The 25,011-nt window shown below is 67.7% G+C and overlaps 13 protein-coding genes across 13 annotated transcripts; 7 read left to right on the top strand and 6 right to left on the bottom strand.

The window, feature by feature from the left end:
- Window positions 1-1,266: 1,266 nt before the first annotated feature.
- Window positions 1,267-1,716, top strand: RHOBADRAFT_10697 (uncharacterized protein; the record flags this gene model as incomplete). The annotated part of the gene is made up of 3 exons (XM_018411999.1): window positions 1,267-1,442; window positions 1,533-1,588; window positions 1,667-1,716. Coding segments are annotated over 3 exons (282 nt in total), but the record flags the coding sequence as incomplete, so codon positions are not given.
- Window positions 1,717-2,459: 743 nt separating this feature from the next.
- RHOBADRAFT_65861 (uncharacterized protein) lies at window positions 2,460-3,158 on the bottom strand. The gene is made up of 4 exons (XM_018418800.1): window positions 3,026-3,158; window positions 2,914-2,965; window positions 2,740-2,807; window positions 2,460-2,576 (listed from the first exon to the last, which is right to left on the bottom strand). The coding sequence occupies exons 1-4, from the start codon at window positions 3,083-3,085 to the stop codon at window positions 2,565-2,567; spliced, it is 192 nt and encodes a 63-aa protein (XP_018274174.1). The 5' UTR covers window positions 3,086-3,158; the 3' UTR covers window positions 2,460-2,564.
- Window positions 3,159-3,472: 314 nt separating this feature from the next.
- Window positions 3,473-5,598, bottom strand: RHOBADRAFT_50634 (uncharacterized protein; the record flags this gene model as incomplete). The annotated part of the gene is made up of 5 exons (XM_018415418.1): window positions 3,473-3,600; window positions 3,686-4,693; window positions 4,763-4,845; window positions 4,915-5,328; window positions 5,445-5,598. The coding sequence occupies 5 exons, from the start codon at window positions 5,596-5,598 to the stop codon at window positions 3,562-3,564; spliced, it is 1,698 nt and encodes a 565-aa protein (XP_018274175.1). The 3' UTR covers window positions 3,473-3,561.
- A 538-nt stretch (window positions 5,599-6,136) lies between these two features.
- On the top strand, window positions 6,137-7,203 carry RHOBADRAFT_32769 (uncharacterized protein). Its single transcript, XM_018413053.1, has 5 exons — window positions 6,137-6,390; window positions 6,454-6,601; window positions 6,670-6,798; window positions 6,857-6,934; window positions 7,004-7,203. The coding sequence occupies exons 1-5, from the start codon at window positions 6,219-6,221 to the stop codon at window positions 7,065-7,067; spliced, it is 591 nt and encodes a 196-aa protein (XP_018274176.1). The 5' UTR covers window positions 6,137-6,218; the 3' UTR covers window positions 7,068-7,203.
- A 376-nt stretch (window positions 7,204-7,579) lies between these two features.
- Window positions 7,580-8,994, top strand: RHOBADRAFT_50636 (uncharacterized protein; the record flags this gene model as incomplete). Its single annotated transcript, XM_018415419.1, has 2 exons — window positions 7,580-7,867; window positions 7,934-8,994. The coding sequence occupies 2 exons, from the start codon at window positions 7,580-7,582 to the stop codon at window positions 8,990-8,992; spliced, it is 1,347 nt and encodes a 448-aa protein (XP_018274177.1).
- A 310-nt stretch (window positions 8,995-9,304) lies between these two features.
- Window positions 9,305-11,024, top strand: RHOBADRAFT_50637 (uncharacterized protein; the record flags this gene model as incomplete). The annotated part of the gene is made up of 3 exons (XM_018415420.1): window positions 9,305-9,550; window positions 9,637-9,693; window positions 9,829-11,024. Coding segments are annotated over 3 exons (1,499 nt in total), but the record flags the coding sequence as incomplete, so codon positions are not given.
- Window positions 11,025-11,208: 184 nt separating this feature from the next.
- RHOBADRAFT_64336 (uncharacterized protein) lies at window positions 11,209-13,713 on the top strand. The gene is made up of 8 exons (XM_018418467.1): window positions 11,209-11,310; window positions 11,390-11,859; window positions 11,948-12,100; window positions 12,186-12,325; window positions 12,574-12,942; window positions 13,029-13,272; window positions 13,358-13,554; window positions 13,626-13,713. Exons 1-5 carry the CDS (start codon window positions 11,251-11,253, stop codon window positions 12,837-12,839), a joined length of 1,089 nt encoding a protein of 362 aa, XP_018274179.1. The 5' UTR covers window positions 11,209-11,250; the 3' UTR covers window positions 12,840-12,942; window positions 13,029-13,272; window positions 13,358-13,554; window positions 13,626-13,713.
- RHOBADRAFT_50639 (uncharacterized protein) lies at window positions 12,682-14,489 on the bottom strand (the record flags this gene model as incomplete). The annotated part of the gene is made up of 6 exons (XM_018415421.1): window positions 12,682-12,942; window positions 13,029-13,272; window positions 13,358-13,554; window positions 13,626-13,972; window positions 14,102-14,247; window positions 14,315-14,489. The coding sequence occupies 6 exons, from the start codon at window positions 14,487-14,489 to the stop codon at window positions 12,870-12,872; spliced, it is 1,182 nt and encodes a 393-aa protein (XP_018274180.1). The 3' UTR covers window positions 12,682-12,869.
- Window positions 14,490-14,655: 166 nt separating this feature from the next.
- RHOBADRAFT_50640 (uncharacterized protein) lies at window positions 14,656-17,920 on the bottom strand (the record flags this gene model as incomplete). The annotated part of the gene is made up of 11 exons (XM_018415422.1): window positions 14,656-14,956; window positions 15,040-15,265; window positions 15,336-15,570; window positions 15,658-15,804; window positions 15,889-16,017; window positions 16,104-16,217; window positions 16,298-16,500; window positions 16,574-16,782; window positions 16,849-16,922; window positions 16,991-17,421; window positions 17,494-17,920. The coding sequence occupies 11 exons, from the start codon at window positions 17,918-17,920 to the stop codon at window positions 14,692-14,694; spliced, it is 2,460 nt and encodes an 819-aa protein (XP_018274181.1). The 3' UTR covers window positions 14,656-14,691.
- Window positions 17,921-18,035: 115 nt separating this feature from the next.
- RHOBADRAFT_50641 (uncharacterized protein) lies at window positions 18,036-18,811 on the top strand (the record flags this gene model as incomplete). The annotated part of the gene is made up of 3 exons (XM_018415423.1): window positions 18,036-18,065; window positions 18,129-18,514; window positions 18,574-18,811. 3 exons carry the CDS (start codon window positions 18,036-18,038, stop codon window positions 18,650-18,652), a joined length of 495 nt encoding a protein of 164 aa, XP_018274182.1. The 3' UTR covers window positions 18,653-18,811.
- A 6-nt stretch (window positions 18,812-18,817) lies between these two features.
- On the top strand, window positions 18,818-20,259 carry RHOBADRAFT_50642 (uncharacterized protein; the record flags this gene model as incomplete). The annotated part of the gene is made up of 5 exons (XM_018415424.1): window positions 18,818-18,942; window positions 19,004-19,335; window positions 19,400-19,500; window positions 19,577-19,737; window positions 19,803-20,259. The coding sequence occupies 5 exons, from the start codon at window positions 18,818-18,820 to the stop codon at window positions 20,212-20,214; spliced, it is 1,131 nt and encodes a 376-aa protein (XP_018274183.1). The 3' UTR covers window positions 20,215-20,259.
- Window positions 20,252-20,875, bottom strand: RHOBADRAFT_50643 (uncharacterized protein; the record flags this gene model as incomplete). The annotated part of the gene is made up of 3 exons (XM_018415425.1): window positions 20,252-20,327; window positions 20,394-20,516; window positions 20,595-20,875. Coding segments are annotated over 3 exons (478 nt in total), but the record flags the coding sequence as incomplete, so codon positions are not given.
- Window positions 20,876-21,005: 130 nt separating this feature from the next.
- RHOBADRAFT_23094 (uncharacterized protein) lies at window positions 21,006-24,766 on the bottom strand. Its single transcript, XM_018412591.1, has 12 exons — window positions 24,529-24,766; window positions 24,410-24,451; window positions 24,004-24,336; window positions 23,272-23,605; window positions 23,038-23,201; window positions 22,783-22,960; window positions 22,393-22,702; window positions 22,190-22,297; window positions 21,919-22,102; window positions 21,707-21,827; window positions 21,551-21,645; window positions 21,006-21,482 (listed from the first exon to the last, which is right to left on the bottom strand). The coding sequence occupies exons 1-12, from the start codon at window positions 24,595-24,597 to the stop codon at window positions 21,102-21,104; spliced, it is 2,319 nt and encodes a 772-aa protein (XP_018274185.1). The 5' UTR covers window positions 24,598-24,766; the 3' UTR covers window positions 21,006-21,101.
- Between the last annotated feature and the right edge of the window lie 245 nt (window positions 24,767-25,011).

Consider the following 25,011-nt stretch of genomic DNA (forward strand, 5'->3'; position numbering starts at 1 on the left):
CGTCTCGGCGGCGGTGCGGGTCGTCGTCGACCTCGACCTCGACTTTCCCCTCTTCTCGCTCCGCCTCTCCCGGCCGACTCGCCGCCTCTCGCGCGCCGACTCGACTCTGCTGGCCGCCTTTGTCGCTGCGCTCGCTGTCTCGGGCCCGCGAGCGGCGCCTTACGCGCACCCTCGTCCTCGCTCGTCCGCGTGCGGTCGCGCATCGGCGAGGCGTGGATGGACCCGCCCGCGCTCGTGGCGCAGGACCAAGAGCGGCGCTGTGCAGCTCTGCTGCCCCGGACCCTCGATCCTGTCGCCCTTCCGCTTCCGCTCGAGGGACGACGGGCCCGCCGCCTTTCTATCGCCGTGATCGGGAGGAATCGAGACCGCTCGTGCGGCGGTCTTCCCCTCTCGGTTCCACGCGGACGGACGAGATGCGTCGCTCGGCGTGGATGGCCGTCCTTTTCGAAGGCTTCACCCTCGAAATTCCCGATCGAGGACGACGCGGTACCGGTGGCAGGAGAGGAGGGTCCTCCTCGTTTCGAGGAGACGGACGACGACAAGGTGCTCCGCTGTCGCTCCTCGCTCTCTTTCTTCTTTCCTCAGCTCCTCATCTTCCTGCGCTATCGCCTGCCACCCCGCTCTCCCACCTTCCACCCCGAGCTCCTCGTTCACCTCGTCCACCTCTTCCTCAACCTCGCTCATCATGCGCACCACCATCCTCGCCTCGCTCCTCGCTCTCGCGTCCTTCGTCGTCGCCGCTCCCGTCGCCGTCGTCGACGAGACGGCCGTCGCCCCTGCCGTCGAGGCGAGGGCCGACCTTGCCTTCGAGGACTCGTCCGGTGCGTCTCCTTTCTCTCGCCTCGTCTCTCTCTCTCTCTCTCTCTCTCAGCGTCCCTGACATTCACTCGTGTCGCAGAGGTCGTCAACGTCCTCGAGAAGCGCGGCAACTCGTGCTCCAAGGCGTCGCAGTGCAAGAACTGGATCCCGAACAAGTCGACGCGCACCTGCTCGAGCAAGAAGTGCGGTTGGAGTGCGTCGCTTCCCCTCCTCTCCTTTGCCGCACAGTCCCTGACGATGCCTTCCACGAACAGAGTGCAACTCGGGCTACACCAAGTCGGGCAACCAGTGCAACAAGAACAAGAGCTCGTCGTCCTCCTCGTCGAACAAGAAGGTCACGACCAACTTTGCCTCGTCGTCTTCGTTCTCGGGCAAGGGCACCTGGTACACTGTGCGTCGACCTTTCTCTCTTGATCGCGTCGCCGACGACGAGACTGACGGCCCTCCTTTTCCCTCTTGCAGCAAGGAGGTGCCGCAGGTTCGTGCGGCAAGGTCAACTCGGACTCGGCCTACATCGTCGCCATGAACTCGCCCCAGGTTGCCGGTGGCTCGCACTGCGGCCAGTACGTCACTGTCACCAACACGGCCAACGGCAAGAGCATTCGTGCCCAGGTCGCCGACACGTACGTCTCGCTTTTCCCCCTTCTCTCGAGTCGAGCGGTCGCCGTCGTTCTGCGAGCCGTGACTGACTCTCTCTCTCTCTCGAACAACAGGTGCCCTGGATGCTCGTACGGCTCGCTCGACCTCAGCCTCGGCGCTTTCAAAGCCCGTGCGTCCTCTCGTCCCTCCTTCTCGGTCGACCCGAGCCCGCCCTGACCCTCTCTCTCTCGTTCTCTCCCTCTCGCAGTCGGCAACCTCGACACCGGCGTCATTCCTCTTCGCTGGAACTGGTCCTGAGCGACTCGGTCGACTCGTCGAAAAGCGCGGCGTCAAGCCCGCATCCCTCCTTCTCGCCTCGCCTTCTCCCGGGTCAAGGAGTGCGCCGGTCGCCTCCCTCGTGTGCTACTCTGTCTAGATCATCTTTCCTCCCTTTACCCATGTTGATTCTACCAGACCTTTCCCCCCGCGGCGGTCGTCGTAGCCTCCTTCAGCTCGGCGTCGCCTTTCTGGTTCGCAACGCAGAGCGTCGCTTCCTCTGCTTCTCGTTCACTGTTGGTCGAGAGGACAGCTGCCTCACGTACTGCGAGAACGCGACGAGAGAGGGAGAGAGCCCAGTTTGAGCCGAGCTGGCGCACACGCCGAGGTCCGAGCGGCGAGAGAGCGTCCTCGTCTGACGGCCAGCCGCCGCCGCCGGGGACGGACCGAGCGCGCCCTCGGCGACCGCCGGGTGACTGCTTCGGCAAGTCGTCGCAAAGCCCAAGAACCCGTGCGCGCGCGAGAGAACAGAGCTTCAACCAGCTGCGGGCGCAGCTCGAGGAGGAGCACGAGGCTTGCTGCACGCAGGTGCTGGCATGCTCTCTCTCGCACAGACGGACTCTCAGAGACACGCAGAGACCGCTCGCTCAGGGAGGAACTGGCAGAAGAGCTTCTCTCTGCTCGCCTTTCGTCGAACCCTGAGAGCCAGCTCGAGAGCGAACATCGGCGAAGCTGGACGGCGGCAACGAGCAGGCTCTCTTCGAGCTCACCAACGTGGTCGACCAGAAGCACGAGACCGAAAGAACCGCGTCTCATTGCCGCACCGCCTCTCGCCGCGTCCTCCACCAGCCGAGAGCCCGAGTCGAGTCGAAGTGTCGCCGAGAGCGAGTTTACTTCTTGCCCTGCGAGGTATCGACGCCGCGTGCGTGGTCGAAAGAAGGGAATCGAGGACAATGGCGCAGTCGGTCGAGGCGCAAGGAGGAGGGAGGAGAGGGGAAGAAGGGAACGCGAGGGTCAGATCTGCGGGACGAGGCGGGCGAGGGTAAGAGAGAGACGAGGACGCACCGTGGCGAGCTTGTAGGCGCCCTGGGTGATGCCGAGGGTACCAATGGCGAAGAGGCTCATGAAGCCGACTGCACGGAGGACCGAGGGAGGGAGGAGGGAAGGGTCAGCGATGGGAGCTCCTCCGGCTCGACAGCTCCTCGTCCAGGAGGCCTCCAGAGGGACGGCGAGACTTGCCCATGTACAAGCGCGCCCGAGGGGTCTTTTGGAAGACGTGACGGGTGTCCTTCTGCCAGCGGTTGACGGGTCAGTCGAGGATTCCGAGATCAGGGAGGAGCGGACGGCTCACCTGGAACGCCTGCTGGCGCGCATGGATGGTGTTCGGTTTGTTGACGAGTGCGTCCAACATTTCGATCCGGATTGAACTGGAGGCGCTGTAGGGTTGTAGAGCGAGAGAAGAGCTGCAGAGAGCGAGCCTGGTGTCGACGAGGAGGAGGACTGTCGACTCGGAGGACGAGGACTTGCGGACGGCTTCCTCGCTCTCGCGCTCTCGCCTGAGCTCCGCCGGCCCAGCCTGCAGAGCTCAAAGCTGCACCTGTAGAGTCACCCGATGCGCGTCTCGTGCGTGCGACCTGAGAGTGATCCTGCTCTCGCCTCCTCGGCGCCGTTCCTCAGGCTTGCACACCGCGCGAGGGCTCGTCGGCTTCGGCTTCTTTTGCGGTTCTCTCTGCGCCAATGCCGCACACAGGTGCACGTGATGCTGCTAGCCCGAGCTGTCCGAGCCAGGCGTCGAGACGGGGAGGAACGAGGGGTGCGATGCAGAGAACGACAGGGTACAGAGGACAAGACCGCGAGAGAAGGAGCCGAGAAACGTGTGCGCCAAGCTCAGAGGAAGAACTTGCGCCGCGAGACCTGCATCTTGGCCTGCGCGAGGGGAGAGAGACGGGTCAGGGACGGCGACTCGAGGAGGAGGAGGAGGAGGAGGAGGGGAGAGGAACGGGCGACGCACCTCCCAGTTCCACTCTCGCCGCTTTGCGCCCTCGCGCACACCGCCCTCGCCCTTGCCCGCGTGCCACGTCTTGCCGACCGTGTCGATGGCGCTCTGGAGCTCGGGGTTCTTCTTCTTGCCGATGGTGGGGAGGGGTACCTCTTCCGGCTCGGGCGACGGCGAGTCGGACGGCGGCGGGTTCAGGAGGGCGTGGTACGGCTTCTTGCGGATGCGGGGCGTCGTGCGAGGGCGCTTCTTCGGGTTCGAGGTCGGCGCGTCCGGGTCGGCATCGTCGGTGGCGGCGGCGGCGGGCGCGGTCGAGGTCGACGCCGACGTCGACGCCTCGGCGTTGGCGGATGTCGAAGCCGACGAGAAGTTGGGCTGACCGGCAGCGTCCGACTCGTCGAGGCCGATGGCGCGACGAGCCTCCTCCTCGGCCTCGGCATCGTCCGCCTCCTCGTCGCTCAGGCCGCCGACCTCAACCTCGCCGTCAACGTCCATGCCGTCCTCGTCCATCTCGTCGTCGTCGTCGTCGCCGCCTCGGACCCCAGCAGCAGCACCCGCAGATGCGCGCTCGCCAAACTCGGCCGCCTGCTCGCCCGTCTCGGCCTCGAACTTCTCCCTCGCCGTGCGCTCGTCGCCCGTCTCGCCAAGCGGACCGCGCCGGATCCACCGCATCTTGAGCGTGAACTGGGGGCCGATCTCCTGGAACCGCGTCTTGATCGTGTCGTCGATCTCGTGCTCCGGGTTGGGCTCGGTCATGCGCGGCACGTCCGTCTGCTTCTTGGTCTTGCCGAGGCGGTGGCTCTTGAGCGCAAACATGTAGCGGTACCGGCGAACAAAGACGAAGTCGCGCGAGTTCTGCGCGAGGACGACCTGGCGGCCCTGGAACCCTTGGCGCTGAAGGACCTCGGCGTGACCGGGAGGGAGGAAGAGCTGGGACAGGAGGGTGGCGAGCGAGAGACCGAGCGGCGTCGCAAAGTGGTTGAGGACAAGCTCGGGAGGGTGCGAGGTCGGCGAGGCGTGGCCCTGTTTGCGAGGCGAGGCGAGAAAGGTCAGGTCAGGTACGCTCGACGACGAGAGAAAGGCAGGACGCACAGGGATGTCCTTGCAGAGCGTGATGCCGGACAAGCGGAAGTGAGAGGTCGGGCCGTAGGGAAGGAGCGACATGGTGAGGGAAGCTGCGCGGAGAGAGCGAGGTCAGGCTAGGGGAGGACGGGGAGGGGGGACAAGCGTGAAGGGGGACGCACTCGGCTTGGCGTGATCCTCGCCGACGACCATGATGGCGCCGTATCCCCTCTTCCTCGCCCACCGCGCGACCCTGCCGAGCTCGAACTTGGGGCTGCGCCTCGGGACGACGTCTGCGCGCTTCTTGCCGCCGAGGAGGGCCTGGAGGTCGTCGAGGAACTGCTTGGTGAACGGCGCCGGCGGCTTGCCCGGGCTCGTCGTGATGAGGACCTTGGCGTCGGGTGGGAGGAAGCCAGCCGGGGTAGGCTGAGGCTGCGGCGCCATCGGGAACAGGTTCGAGAGCGAGCCCATGTCGACCGTCACGTCGCCCGTCTGGTCGTTGACGGTGACCGGGGCGGGTCGGGTGCGCGGGTCGGCGTACTCGCCATCTTCATCGCCGAGCCACTCGCGCGTGTTCTCGATCGTGCGCGGGATGCCTGTGGTCGGGGAGCGAGGCGGTGAGCGGTGGGGGTTCGACGAGGGTTGGCGACGCGGCTCGCGGCAGCGCGAGGCCGGCGCATGCGCGTGCGTGGCAAGAGAGCAGGGGACGCACCCTTCTCGACGTGCTCGCCGCGAGCCTCTGCCTCCTTGTTGGCGATGCGGCGCTTGAGCTTGGCTTGCCGCTGCTCCTTTTTGCGCTTTTGGTGCAGGTCAGAGCGGACCTGCTTGTTGCGGATGGCCGAGATGTCCTTGGTCTGGATCGGCATGGCTGTCGAGCGTAGCAGCTGGTGCCGACGCGGTGTGAGGAAAGAGCTGAACGAGGTCGACCGCTTGATGAAGACGACGGGCCGCACCTCGCTCTCGCTTTCGCCCCTCTGCTGTAGTTCTTGCCAGACAGGGCTGCATGTGAGTTGTATCCAATCCTACCGCCACCGAGACCCAACAGCAGAGCGCGTCGGCGAGTGTGCGCCTCTCCGCACCGCCACCACCCGGGCTTGTCCTCCTCCCACCTCGCTCGGCTGCCATGCTGCACCGTACCGCCCGTGCGCTCGTCCAGCACACGCCCAGCTACAACCGCACCGCCGCCACCACCGCCGTCAAGCGCCCCGCCTACACCCCTCGCCCTCGCACCTCCCCCGCCGCGTCGTCGCCGTCCGCCGCTCCCACCTCTTCGTCCACCGCAGCGCCTGCCGCTGCACCCGCATACCGTCGTTCGACCACACCGCGTCCTGCCCCGGCTGCCGCTGCGCCCGCGAGCACGACCTCGCCGTCCGCCCCTGTCGCCGCGAGCGAGCCGCCCGTCGTCGAGGCAGCCCCGCCCGTCGCAGCACCAGCCTCGTCGGCCAGTTCCTTGACTTCCATCGATGCCCTTCCGGCAGGCCCGACCATGGGCTCGTCGCAGCCGGTGGGCAACGTCGACCCGCTCGCCGCTGTCGCAGCCGGCTCCGAGGTCGACTGGGCGACGAGCTACCACGGCCTGTCGGCTGTGCCGTTCACGCGCGAGCAGGCCGATGTCCTCATGCGCCCGCTCGAGGAGCCCGAGATCGAGATCAAGCCCGGTGCGCCCGCCAGTCCACTCCTCCTCGCCCTCGCGCCCGACTGACTCGCCTCGTCGCGCGCAGACGGCCTCCTGTACCTCCCCGAGATCCTGTACCGCCGCATCCTCAACAGGGCGTTCGGTCCCGGCGGGTGGGGCATGGTTCCTCGCGGCGAGATGAGCGTGCTCAAGAACATGGTGACGCGAGAGTGGGGGCTTGTCGCAGGCGGACGGTGCGTCTCCTGGTTATTTCGGTCACTCTCTCGAACCCTCCTCCTGACACAGTGCGGCATCCCTGCAGGCTCGTCTCGGTCGCACGCGGCGAGCAGACGTTCTTCGACCCGAGCGGCGTCCCGACGGCGAGCGAGGGCTGCAAGAGCAACGCCCTCATGCGGTGCTGCAAGGACCTCGGCATTGCCAGCGAGCTTTGGTGCGTCCAGCTTTGTCCCTCTTCTCGTCGACAGCGTCCTGACGAGCTCGTGTTGCAGGGACCCGGTCTTCATCCGCGCGTTCAAGAAGGCGCACTGCGTCGAGGCTTGGACCGAGCACGTCGTGAGCAAGAAGAAGTGCGTCCTCGTCTCTCCTCCTCCACACGACGACCGGCTACTGACGACTCTCGTTGCCTCGATCCGCAGGCAGAAGCGCTGGCGCAAGAAGAAGCTCGCTTTCGAGTACCCGTACCAGGAGGCGGCTCGTTGAGTCGTCTCTCCTCCCGTCCCTCTCTCTCTCGCATGCCCTCCTTTCGCCTTTCTCTCTCTCTCTCTGCACCTTGTCCTTTGTCGCCTTTCGTCGCCCGAGCTGAGCAGGAGCTCTGCAAAGCTGCCGTTCCCCTTTCTCGCCGTCGGGTCGGCCTCAGCTGGCTAGAGCTGAGCGTTTCATTCCGGAGAGGGACGGTCCGTCGCCCCTTGTCAAACGACGTCGTCCGCAGAGCACGTGAGAGCGAAAGTGCGGAGGCCGGCAGGCTCGGACCTCGGCCTCCTCCTCGGCTGCCAGGATCGAGCCATCCTCGCTTCGAGTCGCTCTGCTCGGCACCGTTTGCAAGCTTGCACCACACCAGCACCTCGCCCAGAGCCACCCGCCAGGCGCACCAGCTGTGCGACCCGCTCGTGCGACCCGCTCGTTCGGCCTCCGAGTCGATCCATCTCCGAGGACCTGCCTCCTCCGCCCTCGTCCTCGCCCTCCCTCCCGCCCTCGACCAAACGACTACCGCCATGGCCAAGCGCCAGCGCACTCCGACAGCGCACCAGCACCCGCACGCCCCACCCTCGCGCACCCAGGCCCTCGTCGTCGCCGGCTCGAGCCTGTTCCTCAGCACCGGGCTCGCGACCCTCACGTGGGTGTGGACGGCCGCCCTCGAGCGCGAGCTCGCGTCCGACAACGACGCCGCCGTCGACATGGACGGCATGGTCGTCGTCGCATGGTGGGCCGGCGACGCGGCCGTCAAGTGGGCCCTCCTCAGCGCGGGAGGCTCGCTGTGCGGCACCCTCGGCTTGCTCCTCGTGAGTCAGCCCTCCACTCTGGGCCCTCGAGAGTTCTCGTACTGACACCCTGAACCTTGTCTGCAGCGACAGAGCAGCCTGCACCGGGTGTTTGCCGTCACGACCGCCACCGACCTCCTCGTCACCATCCTCTTCACCCTCGCGCTAGCGTCCCTCACCCTTTCGCCCTCCCTGTCCGGCCCGTTCGGCTCGTTCCTGTGCTCGTCGACGTTCGCCTCGGACTGGACGTCCACTCGGAGCAACCAGGCGGCGTCGCCCTGGGCCGGCGGCATCGACCTCCTGTTCTGGGGCGTCGAGGCGTGCGACGAGACGTGGCAGACGGCCATGCTCAGCGTCCTCGCCGGGTGCGTCGTCGCCGTCGTCCTGCGCGCGTTCGGCACGTGGGTCACGTGGGAGTGCAACTCGGACATGCGCGAGAAGGAGCTGCGCGACCGCGGCGAGGCGTGGGTCGACGAGCAGGACGGCGGCGCGCGCATGATGCGCCAGGTCGACGAGGCGGTTCGCGGTGCGGGCGACCACAAGACGCCGCTCGCGCTCGAGGAGACGCTCGGCCGCCCGAGGTCGTACTCGCACTCGGCGTCGGCGGCGGCCTCGTCGTCGCGACGGAGCCAGACGTTGCCGCTCCCGTACGGCCTCGACTCGGCCAAGCGCATCCGCTCGCAGTCGATGTCGTACAGCCACGCGTCGAGCAGTCGAGCCGGCGGAGCCGCAGGGCGGCATCCGCAGCTCGTTCTCGTCCCCGTCATGCTCGACGAGCGCGGCAACCCGGTCTTCCAGCCCTCGTCGCCGACCTTCACCCTCCCGCCGTACTCGTGCTCGCCGCCCCGCACCCGCCAGGCGTCGTCCCTCAGCCACTCGTCGTCCAACTCGCCGTCGTCGTCACGTTCGTCGAGCCGTTCGTCGACCAAGCGGCCCCGGATCCGCTCGTCGTCGTCGTCGTCGGGCTCGTCCTCGCTCGCCTCGCCCCTGTCGGCCGTCTTTGTCGACGAGCCCGTCGAGCTGTCGCCGCCGTGTACGCCCACGGGCCAGAGCTCGTCGACCATGATGAGCGCCGACGACAAGACGAGCCGCCGGTTGCGGTCGAGGGCCGAGGACGTCGGGCTCATGTCGCCGCCTCCCCTGTGAACCGCCCCTCCTCCCCCCCCACACACACGACCTTCATCTGTGCATGACTCTGCAACCTTTGGCGCCGACGATACCCCTCTGCAGGCTCCTCGCCTCGCCTTTCTACCCCTCGTTGTTGTAGCTCCCCGCCCGCTTGTTCTCCCCTCTCCCTCCCTCGCCTCTCTCGTTCGTTTCCCTCTGCACATAGCCCCACCCCTAGTAGCTCTCGATGTAACGCACTCGTCTCATCAACGAACCTCGAGAGGGCGAGAGGCGAGTTGCTCGTGCCTCGTCGCCGCTCGGCGGCGCTCCTCCCTCGCTCTCTCGCTCGACATGCACCCTCGAAATCCGCCAATCGCACCGGCGCGGCGCCTACACGTGCTCCTCATCGCACTCGCGGCGGTCGTCTTCCACGTGTGGCTCGCGCGCAAGCTCGGCGCGGTGCAGACGGGCCTCGCGTCGACGCTCGGCGACGACGAGACGCCGACGAGTGGGAGCAGCCGGGACGACGGGCGGGACCTCGAGGGGGCAGAGTGGCGCAGGCTCGAGGGCGTGCGGGCCCTGCTTGGGATCGGCAAGGTGCGTCCTCGCTCTCTCTCGAGGTCGGGGAGATGAGGAATGAGGACGCCGAGGCGGTGCTGACTCTCTCTCGCCCGCGCAAACAGCTGTGGAGCTGGTGCTCTGCCGTCGTAGCCGGCGTGGGCATCTATGGGCTGCTCAAGGTGCGTCCGAGTCGCCGCCTCTCCTCCTCTCGCACGACGTCCGCTCACCCCACTTCCTCCCTCCTCCCTCCTCTCGCCGACCCGCCCTACCGCCACGCCCTGCCCACGCCAACGCTTTCGTCTCCGCTTCTGCAGGATCGACTACCCCTCCTTCGCCTGTTCGTCCTGAACGGGTTCCTCGCCATCTCGCTCGACCTCCTTCTCCTCGCCCTCATCCTCCTCCTCCTCACCGTCTCGTCGCCCTCGTCCTCTCGCGGCCTCGCGACCACCCTGTGCGGCACATTGTCGCTCTCGTTCGGCCTGCCCGACCTGGTGGGCTCGCTCGAGGCGTGCGAGGACCGCTTCGAGGGCGTCGTCGTGACGGCGCTCGGCGCGCTCGCCCTCGTCGAAGGCTTGCGCGTCTGGGGCGCCGTCAAGGTCCTCGGCTTCTACACCCTGCGCGCCTCTCCACGCGGCGCGAGGAGCCGCTCGAGCGGCAGCAGGGGAGGAGCGGGCGGCGAGCAGGACTTCTACGACTCGCCCGTCGAGCTCGACGGCTCGCCGGGGCGGAGCGGGCTCGGCCGCAGCGGGAGCGGCAAGAAGAAGCGGCGCGACTCGCACGGAGCGAGGCGCGAGCGGAGCAGCAGCGTGTCGTCGGTCACGGCGGTCGGAGGGACGGCGTCGAGCAGCAGGAGGAGGGACGAGACGCGCATCTTCCTCCTGCCGCGGCCCGAGGACCGCGGCCAGCGCCGATCCGGCGACGACGAGGACGGCCTGCCGCTCATCGCGCTCACGGCGAGCTCGCCCATCCGCACGAGCTTCCCGCCGTCGTCGTCGTCCTCGCCGTACCCGTCGGCGCACGCTCTCCCGCACCCGCCGCCCTCGCCCGGCCGCGACGACCGCCGCGTCCTCGTCTACGCGCCCGTCATGGTCTCGGCGTCCGAGGCGCGCTCGCTCGGCGCGACCGAGCTCGTCCTGCACGGGCCGGGCCGCACCCACCCTCCGCCTTCGCCCGGCCGCGGCGCGCCCGCAGCGGCAGCGTCGCTCGCCGCCGGGCCAGCCCGCTCGCCGCGCTCGCGCTCGGCGACCATCACGCCTGGCTCGTCGTCGTCGAGCGCGTCGACGCCCACGCCGACAGCGTCATCGAGCGCGACGCTCGTCCTCGACACGGGCGCGCCTGGGCAGCAGAGCGGCGCGCGGCCGTCGAGGCAGGACTCGGACGACCTGTTGACGCCGCTCGCGTCGACGTCGGCGGAGCGGGACCGGCAGCTGGGGCTCGGCGGCGGCGGCGGTGCGGCGGGCGAGGGCGATCCGGCGGGCCGTGTGAAGCGGGCGTGAGGCGGTGTGGTGTTTCTTTGCGGTTCTGTAGCTCGCACTTGCGCGTATCCTGTCCTTTTAGTTGATCGTTCTCGCATGTTCGAGAGAGTGCGACACCGCGTTCAGCGGGCGAGTTGAAATCGCCGCCACTCGTGAGAGGTGTGGGGGTAGAGCGGTGCGCGCCCTCGCTTCCGCTCCTCACCAGCGACAGAGCACTGCTGCCTGTGCCCCTGCTGCACCTCGTCGAGCCGCACTACTGCCATGGCCGACACGTACAACGCGCCCGCCGCGCCGGCATCCTCGTCTCCCGTCCTCTCGGTTGTGCGTCCACCTCTCGCCGCTTTCAACCCTCGCCCGGGACCAGCGTGGGCTCACTCGTGCTGTCCACCGATGTCTGCAGGTCCTCGCAATCTCGCCCGAGCAGATGGAGCGCGTCATGGCCATCCGCCGCACCGTCTTCGTCGAGGAGCAAGGCTACAGCGCCGACGTCGAGCAACACGACGCGTACGACCCTTTGTGCGACCACCTCCTCATGACCCAGGTCGACCCAGACGGTACGACGACCGACATCGGTACCCTGCGCTTCTACCCGGCCAAGCTCAAGCTCGGCCGCGTCGCCATCCTCGCCAACTACCGCGGCGGCGGGCGCGGCAAGACGCTCGTCGAGGCCCTCGAGCAGCACGTGCGCGAGCGACGAGGCAAGACGGCCGATGTCCTGCGCGGCAAGAAGGCGGTCCAGCTCCTCGCGCACGCCCAGGTCCCGAGCCTCCCGTTCTACGAGAAGACGGGCTGGTCCACGTTCGGGCTCGAGTTCCAGGAGGAGGGCACGCCGCACGTCAAGGTCGTCAAACGCATCGAGCTCGTGCCAGAGTGCGTCCCCCCTCGACCTCCCTCGACTCGATTCGCCGCGTCTCTCGGTCGGGCAGGAACTGACGACCCTCGTTCTCGACGGACGCAGACCCGCGACAGCAACGCTCGACGACGCACGGGCACCCGACACGTACCACGTCGAGCTGTGCGAGACGCAGGCCGACATCGACCGCTGCATCAAGTGCCGCATCGCCGTCTTTGTCGACGAGCAGGGTTACTCGATCGAAGACGAGCTGGACGAGTGCGTCCCTTTCTCTCCTCATCCCTCTTTCAGGAGCTCGTCCGTCACACGATACTGACCTCGAGCTCGTCGTCGGTGCGCGCAGAAAGGACCCCGAGTCGGATCACCTCATCATGTACCGGGTCGGCGCAGATGGCGAGAAGGAGGACGCCGGCACGATCAGGTGGTGGCCAAAGCCGGGTCAGCCACAGGGTCAGAAGGCGGGCAAGCTCGGGCGGGTGTGTGGTAAGTTCGGCCTCTTTGTCTCGTCCTCGTACCGGTCCCGCCATTCCTCGTTCTCGCTCTCGAGCCTCCCCTTTCGTTCTCTCGAACACTTTTCCTCGCCCTCATCTTCTTCCTTGCCCTCTCTCCCTTTCCCTCTTCTTGGCTCTTCCTCGCTCTCTCTCTCTCTCTCTCTCTCTCTCTCTCTCTCTACCTCTTCTTCATCGTCAGGGTCAAAGAGTCGACCTGACGAACCTCTCGCTCGCCCGCAGTTCTGCCCAAATTTCGCGGCGGCGGCACAGGCAAGATCCTCCTCGAGGCGCTCGAGAAGCACCTCGTCGCTCGTCGAGGCAAGGCCGGCGTCGCGCTCCGGGGCGAGAAGAGCGTGCGCGTCCTCGTCCACTCGCAGGTGCACGCCGAGGGCTTCTACGCGAGGTCGGGCTACGAGCGGCAGCCGGGCCAGTTTCTCGAGGACGGCGCGCCGCATTGCCTGCTCACGAAGGACCTCGAGCTCGTAGACGAGGAGGAGGCGCGGTAGACTTGCACTGCATCTAGAGGGCGCACGGTTCTACAGCTCCTTTCTCGCCCGCGCCTCGAGCTCGTGCACCGCTTGTCGATTCATTGCAAAGTCAGACACCCGGCTGCGTCGAGAGGGAGCGGGAGAGGCAGAGTCAGGTGCGCGGCTCGCTCGCCAAGGAGAGATCGTCAGAGAGAGAGGAGGGCGCACCTCGTGATCCACGGCTGCGCCCACTCGAGCCAGCTGTCACCCATGAGGCTCGTCCAGTTCTCCTCGGCGCCGAGGTCGAACAGGTCGTGATCGGGCTCGACGAGGACGACGGCTCCACCGCCCTCGGGCAGCGGGACCCACAGGCGCAGTCGAGCGTCGTATGTCGTCGAGCGGTGCAGCTTGATGCGCTCGCCCTGGACCGAGGTGCGGCCTTGGCGAGCGTTGCGCGCGACGACGTAGAGCACTGCGACGCATGCATAACGGTCAGTCGGCAGTCGAGCAAGCGCGAGCCCCTCGAGAGGCGAAAGCAGAGGGAGAGTGGGACGCACTGACGAGCGCGATGACCGAGATGAAGCTCGCGAAGAAGGTGACGAAGAGCATGCTGAGCGACGGGACGACGAGGTGCGGGTAGAGCGCCGCCTCGCGCGAGTCGATCTCGCGCAGAGTCCCGTCGCGAAGTACGAGAGGTCGGTCGTCGACCGAGAGTTGGTATTGGCGGTAGCCGAGGAGGAGGGCGCCTGCGTAGCTGCTCATGTACAAAGGAGGGCGTCCGTAGCTGTTCGAGGGCTCAAACTGAGAGGAGAAATGGCGACGCACCGATACACCGGCCCACCGACCCAGCCTCGCCAGCCGCTCCACCACCGCTCTCGCATCTCGTCGCTCCACCACGTCTCGCTCACGACCTCCCGGCATGCCTTCCACTGTAGTGGCGCGAACGGGACGAGCGCGATGACGAGGAGGGCGGCGGCGTACGCGAGGAAGCACGCGAACGGCTTGAGGGTCGAGCAGCACACGTCGTTGGCGACGAATGCGCAGTGATGGTCGAAGTTGGGCCGACAGGTGCCGCAATCTCGGCAGTGTCGGGTGCGGGTCGACTGCCAGGCGCCGTCGCAGCCGTCCCTGAAGCAGCGCAAGGGCTCGCCGGCCCCGTCGCACGCAAAGACCTGCGCAGGTTGAGGCCATCAGTCGTCGTCTCGACTGGTGGGCTCTCACTCATCTCGACTGCCGCAAGGGAGTGCAGAGGAGAGAAGGAAAGGACGAGCGAGAGGACGCACAACTCGTTTCTCGCGCACAGAAGGGGGCGGCTCCTTGACCGACGGCGGCTTGATCGGCAGGAAGTAGACCATGAAGTACGAGATGCCCGTCATGACGAGAAGAAGGTGCACTGCCGCCGAGTAGAGCGCCGCGACGGCCGGCCGCCGACTCCAAAGGAGCGGAACTGCGAGGGGGCCAAGGTGTCAGCGGCGTCGCGTTGGGGCAGAGGGGACAGGGGCGAGGGTGCTCACTGATTTCGAGGAGCACGAGTGAGTAGCCGCGCACCGCAAAGACCAGCAGAAGGAGCGGGATCGCCCTGCCGAGCCACACGTTGGGCCGCTTCCAGCGCGAGACGGGCAAGGCGCTCGGCGGTGCACTTGGGCCCTGCACGGTGCCAAGCACGTCCGTGATGTCGGTTGCGAGCATCGGCGGTAGCCCAGCTCGCGAGGGCGAGTCGTGAGAGAGCCAAACAGATGAGGCGAGCTGATGAGAATCCTCGAGGCAGCGCCCAAGTCTCGCCGTGCTCGCTCTTTCGGGCTCGCCAAGCTCTCGACCGGCGCACCACACGAGCTCACGACAGATGCAGATGCAAGAATGCAATGCGATGCAGCGATACAAGAGGGAAAGTCTACCGCAGCCCGAATCCCTCGCTGTCCTCGACGGCGCGCACGAGCATGCTCTCCACGACGACCCTCGTGCGGTACCGCGGCAGGATGAGCGTGTTGAAGCACGTGCTCGCCGAGGGCAGGCGGGCCGTGTCGTCGCCCGAGCACTGGAGCTTGAGCGTGAGGCCCGCCGTGCCCGTCGCTGGAAGGCGGTCCGAGGCCGTAATGAAGGCGAGGAGGCGCCGTTGCTGCTCGGGCGAGAAGGCGTGGAAGGTCGACCAGAAGGCGCTGTGGTGGGCGAGCGTCAGAACGGTGGGCGAGGAGGGAGGAAAGGAGGAGGAAGAGGAAGAGGAAGAGGACGAGGGACGCACTCGATCGTCGGCTCGTCGGGCGCAAAACCCTCGTACACCGTGACGCCCCGCAGCGCATCGACGTCGAGCGCCTCGGTCGAGCCTCGCACGACGAGCTCGAGCTCCTGCGCCTTGAACAGCGACAGGGCGCTGCCGGCGCACACCTCGTGGAAGCCCTCGGCAAAGGCGTCGAACTGCGGCGAGACCGACTTAGACAGGAGAAAGTCGACGAGGAGGCGGACATAGTCTGCGCACAACGAGGTCTGTCAGCGAGGGTGACAGAGAGAGAGAGAGACAGAGAAAACGAGCAGGCGCACCTTTGCGGTTCTCCTCGGTGACGGCGACCTCCCTCCCGCCCTCGACCAGCTCCTCCTCGACCGTCTCGCCCCACGCCTCGTATGCCCCGACAAACGCCCGGCAGAACACGTCCTCGACGGTCCCGTCGGCGCCGTCATAATCGAGCAGCTGCTGCAGGCCGCGAGCGAGCGCCGGCTGCACCTGCGCGAGGTCGGCGAGTCCGAGCGGCTCGAACGAGAGCTTCTTGTAGATGGCCTGCGTGGTCCAACTCGTCAACACACGTCTCTGACCGGCGAACGGCAGTGGACAGGGCAGGGACGAGGGAGCGAGAGGGCCACGCACCAGAGGGAGCGGCAGGTCGAGCGTCGCCGAGTTGTACACGGCGAGGCCGACGACGACGCCGACGAGCCAGAAGTCGTCCTCCATGCCGAGCGCGCCCGGGTTGAGGTAGCACAGGTTCGAGTCGGGGTCTGGCACGAACATGCCGAACTGCGAGGGCGAGGAAGACAAGAGGTCAGGGCGTGCTGCTCGGCGAGAGGCGCAGGGGCCGAGAGGAGGGAGGGAGGGGCGCACCTGCGGGTCGAACAGCTGTCGACACAAGAGGAGGAACCACTCCTTGCGGAGCCCGCCGGCGTCGATGCCCTCCTCGCCCTCCCACTTGACCCGGAGCGGCTTCTTGAGATTGAACCGGTTGAGCGAGATCTGCGAGACAGGGCCGATCGTCAAGACCCGCACCTTGGCAAAGAGCGAGGCGAAGACAGGGAGACGAAAGAGAAGTAGCCACGCACCTGGCGCAGGCTGTCGGCGACGAGGTGCTCCCTCCTGACCCGCAGCACGAGCAACGGGCTCTCGGCCTCGCTCGACCCGAAGCTCGCGCGGTACGCCTCGCCCGCCCGATCAATCTGCTCGACGGCGACGAGGTGCAGCGTCAGGACCGTATACATAGAAGGATGAGCAGGAGGGAAGGGAGAGGGGGACGGACCATCTGACGCTCGCCGTCAAACGCGAGCAGGGTGAGCTTGGCGCCGAGGCTCAACAGGAACGGGTACTGGCACAGCGAAAAATGCCCAGTCTGGGCCTCCCACGCCTGAAAGTCCTGGATGAGCGCGGCCTCGCCGAGCGAGTCGACGAGCGTGACGTAGAAGGTCGAGGGCGCAACGTGTCGCGTCTTGACGTTGGCCGCGACTGTGTGAGCCGAGACGAGTGAGTTCGGGACACGAGCGCGAGGGAGAAAGGGTCGAGCGAGCGGCGGACGCACAAAGGAGGCTCCCGACACGTGCGCTCGAGCGCACCATCCAGTCGTCGGCGTACGCGCCGAGGTCGTCCGAGTCGATGCAGCGCCCGATGCGGTACGACAAGAAGCTGCACAGGGCGTCGACCTTGTCGAGGAGGGCCGTGCGCGGGTACCGGGACGACGAGAGGTGCGTCACGAGGGCGTGGTGGAGCGGGTTGGGCAGGTTCGAGGTGCTGCGAGGGGTTTCTGAGGTGTGAGCGAGCGCGCTCGAGGCGACGGAGAGGGAGCAGGGGACGCACACGCCGATGAGGCGAGACAGGAGCTCGCGCCGCTCGTCTGGGTTGGGCGTGCACTCGGGCAGGAATACAGGGCACTGCAGAACGACGCGTTTGTCAGTCAGTGACAGGGAGATGCGAGGGCGAGGGGGAAAGAGGGGCGCACCTCGAAGAGCGAGACGAGCCAGGCACCGTCGCTGTCGAGGAGCGTTGGCCCCGGCCGACGCAGGAGCGAGTCGACCTGGCCGCGCAGGAGGTCGAGGGCGACTGGACGATGGCGCACGAGGTCGTACAGGGCGACGAGAGTATCGTGGCGCGGTAGGCGAGATCGACGTGAGGGCGAAGGGGTTGTCGAGGGTCCGGGCGCGGGTCGGAACGACGCCTCGAGGCTGGGCAGGTTGTCGAACGCCGTCGCGACGAGGGCGAGGAGCGTATCCTCCGGGTCGTCTTGTCGGTCGTCGTCGGGCGCGGTGAGCTCGAGGGCGCCGAGGCGGTGGGCGAGGTCGTGGTCGGTTTCCGAGTGCCGCGAGGCGAGGCGCTGAACGAGGTCGATGATCTGGGCCTCGGTGACCGGGGTCGCGTCGGGTACTGGGGTGCCTGTCGAGAGAGAGAGAGAGTGGGTGTGAGTGCGCGATGAGGGCCTGGAGGAGAAGGCGGACAGGGACGGACCTTGGCGGGCTTTGCCCTTGCGAGCGAGGTCGGACAGGTCGACGACCGTGTTGCAGACGGTGCAGCGGAAGCTCGGGCTGGGGCGAGGGTAGCGCAGTGTGGTGCCGCAGCAGCAGCAGACGCCCTCGGTGAGAAGGACGGGCGGCGAGGGCGGAGTCGAATGAGGCGGTGCAGGAGGTCGAGGAGGAGGAGGCGAGGCGAGGGTGCGGTGGCTGGTCGAGCGGCCCTTGAAGGGCGGGGCTTTGCGGGTGGCCATGCTCGAAGGAGCGGCTGACCCGCCGAGGTAGAAGCTGCCGCTCGCGGCCCACGGGTTGCGGCTCGAGGTCGAGGCGGTGCGCGACGACGACGAGGACGAGGACGAGGCGGCGGCGGGCAAGGGCGGGTACGCCGCTGGTGGGCTCGCGGGTGTCGGCGGTGCCCAGTCCATTGTTGGCGAGCTCGCTGGACCCGGGCGAGGTGTGGTTCGAGAGGCACGAGGCCTCCTCCTCCTCCTCCCCTTGGCTCCTGCCCTCGACCTCGCTCCCGACTCGCCTCGCCCCAGGATGCGCTTGCTCCTGCTCAGTGCCTTGGCAGTGAGTCCACACCTTGTCCCTCCCACTCGCCCCCGCCACTTGTTCACCCCTCGTCCCACCCAGATCCTCTCGGCCGCTCTCGCCGCCGCTCAAGGCTCGTCGTCGTCGGCCGCAACCTCGAGCGCAGCATCGGCTTCGTCCCAGTCGTCCCAGTCGGGCTCGCTCTCGGCCTCGGCTTCCGGGTCCGCCAACGCCAGCACCTCGACCGCCCCGAGCGGCGTCTCGGTCGCGCCCGCGTCCACCATCACCTCGCAGGTCGTCTCGGTCGTCACCTCGGGCAACGCGACCAGCACCCAGACGCTCAACGTCACGTCCGTCATCCCCGCCAGCACCTCGACCCTGCCCGTCAACCTCACGACCGCCGGCACGCCCACCGCCTTCGTAGGTTCGATGACTGCCTTTGCGCCCGGCGCGACCGCGCGCGGCATCGCTGTCGGTCCAGACGACTCGTGCGTCCTTCCCTGTCCTCTTGGGCGGAGCGAGAGACTGACCCTCGACCGATACGCAGCTATGTCGCCGGTGCATCTCGCCTCGTCGCCGGCTCGTTCCTCGTCGTCGCGGCAGGCGGCGTCGCCCTCCTTGTCTAATGCCCTTTACGCGTTTCCCTCGTCACGGACACTCTCTTTGGCCCCCCAGTAGACACTTTCCCGACCCCTCTCGTCCTTGTTGTGTAGCTTTCCCTCTCCCACTCCGAGTCCGCGAGCCTGGCTCCTTCTCCCTCTGCAACAAACCCTCGTCACGCTCTTCTCGCCATGCCGGCCGCCGTGAGCCTCAAGCGAGCAGCTCCCACCTCGACTGCCAAGGGCAAGGCCCGTGCCGCTCCTCCTGCGCCGCGCAAGCGCGTCAAGCTCACCGCCTCCATCAAGCGCTCGAATCGGTGCGTCCCGCCCTCTCGCCGCCCTGAGGGCACACACTGACCCGCTCTCTGGCCCACACAGACCTGGGCTTGACGCCTCGGGCAGCAGCTCGAGCTCCGAGGCGAGTGCCGCCGAGGGCGACGACCCGGCCGACGAGCGCGCCGCCATGCTCGCCGCCCTCGCTGCGCACCAGGCGAGCTTCTTGAGCGAGGCGCTCCCGATGGCGAGCACGAGTGCGCTCGGCGCCGAGCCGGTGCGCGCGGTCAAGGAGGCCAAGAGCGTGTGGGAGATGGACGATGCCGACTTCGACGACAACGACGACGACGACGACGACGACGAGAGCGAGGAGGACGAGGACGAGGCGGACGAGGAGCTGGTTGAAGCGTACGAGCAGACGAGCGGCACCAAGCAGCGTCCGTCCCCCCCTCTTTCTCTCCTGGCGCCGCCGCGAGCTGACCTCCCTCCTCCCCCTTGCAGCGGCCGTCGTCGCCTTTGTCGAGCCCGGTCGAGGCGAAGCCGTCTCGGCCTTTGCCGCACCCTCGGCTCCGCACAACAAGCGCGAGCTGCGCGACTTCAAGGTGCGTCCTCTCGCTCTCTCTCTCAGGACCCCTCTTGCTCTCGCTCGACGAGCTCACCTCTCGCTCCCTCTCGCAGGCCGGCAAGGTCAAGAACGTGCATGCCCGACCGTCGATCGCCGACCAGCACAACGTCAAGTACGTCGGCGGCAAGGCCAAGAAGAAGGGCGCGGCGGCGACGGCGGTCGGAGGCAAGCCGCTCTCGCAGGAGGAGCAGCAGGCCGACGCGGCCGAGGAATCGTGCGTCCAACTCGCCCTCTCTCTCGCACGCACGGCGACCTGACCTGGACGTACCTCGGCAACAGGCACCTCACCAAGCTCGACTCGCACCTCGCGTCGCTCGTCAAGCCTCTCACGTCGGGCTCGAACGCGTCGCTCCCGGACCTCCTGCGCGAGCTCCCGCTCGCGCCGACCAAGACGCTCAAGGGCCACACGCCGCTGCCCAAGAATGCGCCGCGCCTGCTGCGCAAGGGCCAGAACGCGGCCAACCTCAAGCGGGCCCAGCTGCGCGACGAGGCGGCCGGCCACGGCACGGGCGCCAAGAAGGCCGCCGGCGGGCAGGGGCGAGAGGCGCTCAGCCTCAAGGAGAAGCGCAAGGCCGAGGGGACCGACAAGCGCCAGAGGGGCCTGGGCGCGAGCGCGGGCAAGTTTGGGCGGGGCCAGCTCAGCTTGAGCAAGAAGGAGATCATGAGCATCAACGGGCCGGGCGGCAAGTAGGCTCTCTCGTCTCTCGTGCAACGTCGAGCTCTCTGCGATGCACTGAACGAGACCTGGATTGCACACGCGAACGCGAGAGAGCTTCGAGGAAGAGGAGCACCGGCTCAGTCCCACTGCGCACAGAGAGAGATCTCGGTCAGGCCAGTTGCGCTCGAGGACAGAGAGTAAGCAGGACGCACCACGAGCCGTTCCCCTCGCTGCTCTGCCTCGAGCCTCGCCTCCTGCGCCCGTCCGCCGTCCCGGCCTTGGCTCGCCAGCTGGCTCGCGAGTTTGCCCCCTGCCGGCGTGCCGCGCGTCGTAGACTGTGGGAGAAGCCTGTGTTAGCTCGTCGCGCGTGCGCATGCTGCTCCCCATGGCGAGAGGAGGAGGGAGAGGCGCACCTTCTTGGTCCGCTCCTCGGCCGCCCTCAGCATCGCCTCCCTCCGCTCGCGCGCGTCTGCCGACTCTGTCGCACCGGCCTGCCCGCCCAGTCGCTGTGGCGGGCTCGTCGACGCGCTCTTGCCCCGTGCGCTGCCCGCCCCAGGGGTGCCGGCCGCCGAGGGAGCCGAGGTGGGGTGGGACGTCGGCGGCGCGGCGGTGGACGAGGACGAGCCGAGGCGTTGGCCGGCCCCGACAGAGTCGAAGTGGTCTTCTTTGCCGCAGAGCTGGCCCATTGAGCAGGGCGTGCGGGTGTGAGAGCAAGGGAACGAGGCGGTGCTCTCGCTTGTCAATGGTCGCCTCTCGCTCGAGCGCAGCAGAGCCGACAGTCCACGAGCGCGACAAAGGGACCGATGCACGCGAGAGAAGAGGGAAGAGAGCGACGCAGCGAGTTACAACACGGGAACCTCGGACCTCTCCTCGTCGCCAACTCCCTCCCTCGAGACCTCCTCCTCCTCGCCGCCGCGCGCTCACCGCTTCTTCGGGCCCATCTTGCTCAGCTTGTTCTTGACGCCGCTCGCGCCGCCCTTCATCGCCTCGCGCTCGCGCTTGCCCGCCCGCTTCTCGCCGCCCTTGCCGCTGCCGCCGCCCGCCGCCGAAGGCCCGTCGCCAGCGATGCCGCTCTCGCGGTCAAACACGCTGCCCTTGGCCTTCTTGGCCTTCTTCTTGCCGACCTCGTTGCGCGGCTCGCGCTCGGGCTTGGCCTGGAGGATCTTGGTCGGGCGCTGCGCCTTCTTGGCCGCGCGCGCCGAGAGGCCCATGTCGCGCTGCGCGTCCTCCTCGTCCTCCATGTTGGCGAGCTTGCGACGCTTGTCGCGCCGAGACAGGCCGGAGAAGGGCGTGCGCTTGGGCTGCGAGGGGCAAGGTAGGGTCAGGCGAGGGCGGACGAGGGAGGAGAGGGAGGACGAGGGCGACGCACCGGCTTGGACAGGACCTCCTCCTCGTCGGCGGCGTGCGGGCGCTTCTTGCGCTCCTTCTCGGAGAACTTGCTGTTGTGCTCGTCCTTGCCGAGCTCTGTGGGCGATAGCGCGAGTCAGGTCAGGACGCTCGTAGAGGAAGAGAGAGGAGGACGCACTCTTGGCCGCGTCCTTCTGCGTCTGCGACTGGAACCAGGTGCGCGCCGGCCTCGACTTGATCTCGGCCTCGTGCTCGAGCAGGTTGCTCGCCTTGGTGAGCTCCATGTTGCCGCGGCGGAACTGTGGGCGGCGACGACGAGCTCGTTAGGTTCCCGGCGTTCATGCTCATTCGCCGCGCGCGCGCGAGAGAGAGAGAGAGAGGGGGACGCACCTCCTTCTCCTCGCGCTCCTCCTGGTACACGGCCTTGACCTCGGGCTCGAGCTCGCGGAGCGTCTTGTGCGCGACGGCGACGGCCTCGGCGGGGAGCGAGCGCTGCTTGACCGACTCGGGCGGGGCGTGCTTCATGGCGAGCTTGACGAGCTTGCGGTCCGACTCGCCGACGAGCGTGAGCGCGCTGTGCGTGTCAAAGAGCGAGAGGGGGTCAGTTGGGTGCGAGGGGAAAGAGGCGAGGCGGGAAGGTAGAGGAGAGAGAGAGACGCACCGGCCCTTGCGACCCGCACGAGCGGTACGACCGACGCGATGCAGGTAGATCTCGATCGACTTGGGCATCTCGTAGTTGATGACGTTCTCGATGCCCTTGATGTCGAGTCTGCGGGAGGCAGGAGCCGCCGTCAGTGACGAGTCGGCGAGCCTGGACGAGGACAGGGAGGGCGAAGGAGAAGAGGGAAAGGGGTAGGGACGCACCCTCGGGACGCCAAGTCGGTCGCCAACAGGAAGCCGATCTCGCCCTCCCTGAACCGCTTGAGGCTGCTCAGGCGCTGCTCCTGCGTCAAGTCGCCGTGCAGCTCGTCGCTGCGCTCGAGCCCGTGCCCAAACAGCGAGAACAGGATCTTGGTGCGGTGCGCCTGCGCCTTGGACCGGAAGAAGATGATGGTGCGGCCCGTCGAGAAAGACCGGGTGCACAGCGCGACGAGGAGCGCCTCGCGGTGGCGCTCGCCCGAACGCGAGTTGAGCTCGATCGACTCGCCGGCGCGGTCGCCTCGCACGCGAAGGACTGTGAGGACATGCTCTGCAACGCATCAGTGCCGTGCCCGACTCAGGGGCAGACAGAGAGAGAGAAAGAGCGCGACGCACACTCTTGCTCGAGGCCCTTTGCGGCGGCGCCCATCTCGTCGATCTTGACGCGCACGGGCTTGTTCATCGACAGGCGCGTGAGCTGCTGGATGCTCTCGGTGACAGTCGCCGAGAACAGGAGCGTCTGGCGCGAGCGCGGCGCGGCGCCGATGATCTCCTCGAGCTCGTCGCGGAAACCCTGCGAGCAACGACGTCGGCGTATCAGTGACCGGTCGCGAGGGCAGGCCAAAGAAAGGGGGAGAGGTGGAGACGCACCTCCTCGAGCATGCGGTCGGCCTCGTCGAGCACGAGGACCTCGACGCCGTCCATCGTGAAGCAGGGCGTGTTGCGGACGTGGTCGATGAGGCGACCCGGCGTCGAGACGACGATGTCGGGGCGCGTCTTGAGCTCGGCCTCCTGCACCTTGAGCGACAGGCCACCTGTGTCGGGACGAGGAGGGTCAGTCACGGCTGAGACGAGGAGAGGAAGGGGAGAGAGCGGACGACGCACCGACGCAGAGACAGAAGGACACGTCCGTGTACCTCGCGAGGGCCCTCCCGACACCGTGGACCTGGACGGCGAGCTCACGCGTCGGGGTCATGACGACGACGCGCGTCATCGGGTTCTTGCGGTCGCGGTGGAGCAAGCGCTCGAGGACGCCGACCCAGAACGCGACCGTCTTGCCCGAGCCCGTCGCCGACGACGCGACAATGTCCTTGCCGAGCATGGCGAGCGGGATGCACTCGGCCTGGATCGGCGTCGGGACCGTGAGGGACAGCGACTGGAGGGCGAGGAGGAGCGGGCGCGAGAGGGTGCACGACGGGAGCGACGTAAAGGCGAGGGGCTTGGTGCGGGGAAGCGTCGACGTGTTCTTGTGCGACGTGAAGAAGGATTTGGCGAGCGCGAGGTCGGCGACCGAGGTGCCGGCGGCCGCCGCGGCCGCCTCGTCGTCCTCGGACGGGGCGTCGTCGACGTCCGACATGTCCGAGCCGGCGTCGGCGAGGGCGGCAAAGCCAGTCGGACCGGCTGTGGAGAGCGAACGTCAGGGATGCACACGAGCAACCGGGACTCCGAAGAGGGGGAGAGAGAGGACGCACCCTTGACCTCCTCCTCTCCTGCTGCCTCGTCGTCCTCGTCCTCGTCCTCGTCGCCCTCGCTCTTCTCGCCGATGCCCAGCCAGTTGTCCTCGTCGTCCTCGACATCGCCGCCCTTGCCCGCGACGGCCGCCTTGGCGGGCTTGACCGGCTCGTGCGCCTCGACCGCGTCCTCGTCCTCGTCGGCCGCCGACTCGTCCTGCTCCTGCTCGTCGTCACTGCCTTCGCCACCCTCGCCCTCGCTCTCGCCGTCTCCCGACGCGTCCGAGTCGTCGTCGATGCCCTCAAAGTCGAGCTCGCCGCCCTCGAGCTGGGCGAGCATCTCCTTCTCGACGTCGCTGTCGGCCATCTCGTCGTCGTCGGCGTCGAGCTCGTCGTCGTCGTCATCGTCGTCGAGGAGCGCCTGGGCCTCGGCGGCGGCCTTGGCGGCGGCGCGCTCGGGTGCGCGACGGGCAATGATCTCGTCGACGGTCACTCGGGGCTGTTGCAGGTGGGCGGCGAGCAGGTCAGCGGGGAGGGCTAGAGAGGCGAGGGAGGGGGACGTGGGGACGCACCATGGCGTTGGGCCGCTTCTGGATGTAGGCCTCGCCCGAGTCCTGCAGGAGGAGGCGTGGAGCGTGAGCGAGTTGAGCGTGCGCCGACGAGGGAGAGGAGGAAGAGTGGAGGGACGGACCCAGACGCTGTTGCGGTCCCTGCCGACAAAGCCGCCGCCAAAGTTGTCGAAGACGAAGCCCTTGTCCATCTTGGGGCCGTCCGGGTCGGCGGCCGAGGTGGTGAGGGCGGGCTCGTCGTCGTCGTCGTCGTTGTCCGAGATGGCGGCGACGTCTGCGCGCTTCTGCTTCTGGCGCTGCTTCTTGGTGAGCTTTGTGGGCTTGGTGTTCTTGGTGGCAGGCGGTGCGGGTGCGGGATGCTTTGCGGGCTTGTTGCGAGATGAGAGGACGGGAGGAGGCGAGGGGGAGCGCGGGGTGTCGTCGTCCGAGTCGAGGGTCATGATGAAGCCTACCATGGCTGTGTAGCGGGTGTGGCTGGACTCGGTCCAGGCGTGGTGGAGCGAGACGAGGACGAGATGCCGCCGAGGAGGAGTCGAGCTCGAGACCAAGCAGCTGCACCGCCTTTGAGGGCCTCGTCGACCTCGCTCGGCTGAGCACACTCGCCA

This window comes from Rhodotorula graminis, assembly GCF_001329695.1.
Source record: "Rhodotorula graminis WP1 unplaced genomic scaffold RHOBAscaffold_1, whole genome shotgun sequence".
Taxonomy (NCBI): domain Eukaryota; kingdom Fungi; phylum Basidiomycota; class Microbotryomycetes; order Sporidiobolales; family Sporidiobolaceae; genus Rhodotorula; species Rhodotorula graminis.

What these genes read in the sequence shown, in the direction of transcription:
- RHOBADRAFT_65861 (XM_018418800.1), bottom strand. Translation starts at nt 3,085, where the DNA reads ATGTTGGACGCACTCGTCAACAAACCGAACACCATCCATGCGCGCCAG. An exon ending in CGCGCCAGCAGGCGTTCCAG is followed by an intron (nt 2,966 to 3,025) that starts GTGAGCCGTCCG and finishes AACCGCTGGCAG; the next exon opens with AAGGACACCCGTCACGTCTT. An exon ending in TCGGGCGCGCTTGTACATGG is followed by an intron (nt 2,808 to 2,913) that starts GCAAGTCTCGCC and finishes TCCTCCGTGCAG; the next exon opens with TCGGCTTCATGAGCCTCTTC.
- RHOBADRAFT_64336 (XM_018418467.1), top strand. Translation starts at nt 11,251, where the DNA reads ATGGCCGACACGTACAACGCGCCCGCCGCGCCGGCATCCTCGTCTCCC. An exon ending in CGCATCGAGCTCGTGCCAGA is followed by an intron (nt 11,860 to 11,947) that starts GTGCGTCCCCCC and finishes CGACGGACGCAG; the next exon opens with ACCCGCGACAGCAACGCTCG. An exon ending in ATCGAAGACGAGCTGGACGA is followed by an intron (nt 12,101 to 12,185) that starts GTGCGTCCCTTT and finishes CGGTGCGCGCAG; the next exon opens with AAAGGACCCCGAGTCGGATC.
- RHOBADRAFT_23094 (XM_018412591.1), bottom strand. Translation starts at nt 24,597, where the DNA reads ATGGACAAGGGCTTCGTCTTCGACAACTTTGGCGGCGGCTTTGTCGGC. An exon ending in AGAAGCGGCCCAACGCCATG is followed by an intron (nt 24,337 to 24,409) that starts GTGCGTCCCCAC and finishes CACCTGCAACAG; the next exon opens with CCCCGAGTGACCGTCGACGA. An exon ending in AAAGGGCCTCGAGCAAGAGT is followed by an intron (nt 22,703 to 22,782) that starts GTGCGTCGCGCT and finishes ATGTCCTCACAG; the next exon opens with TCCTTCGCGTGCGAGGCGAC.
- RHOBADRAFT_32769 (XM_018413053.1), top strand. Translation starts at nt 6,219, where the DNA reads ATGGGCTCGTCGCAGCCGGTGGGCAACGTCGACCCGCTCGCCGCTGTC. An exon ending in CGAGATCGAGATCAAGCCCG is followed by an intron (nt 6,391 to 6,453) that starts GTGCGCCCGCCA and finishes CGTCGCGCGCAG; the next exon opens with ACGGCCTCCTGTACCTCCCC. An exon ending in GGCATTGCCAGCGAGCTTTG is followed by an intron (nt 6,799 to 6,856) that starts GTGCGTCCAGCT and finishes CTCGTGTTGCAG; the next exon opens with GGACCCGGTCTTCATCCGCG.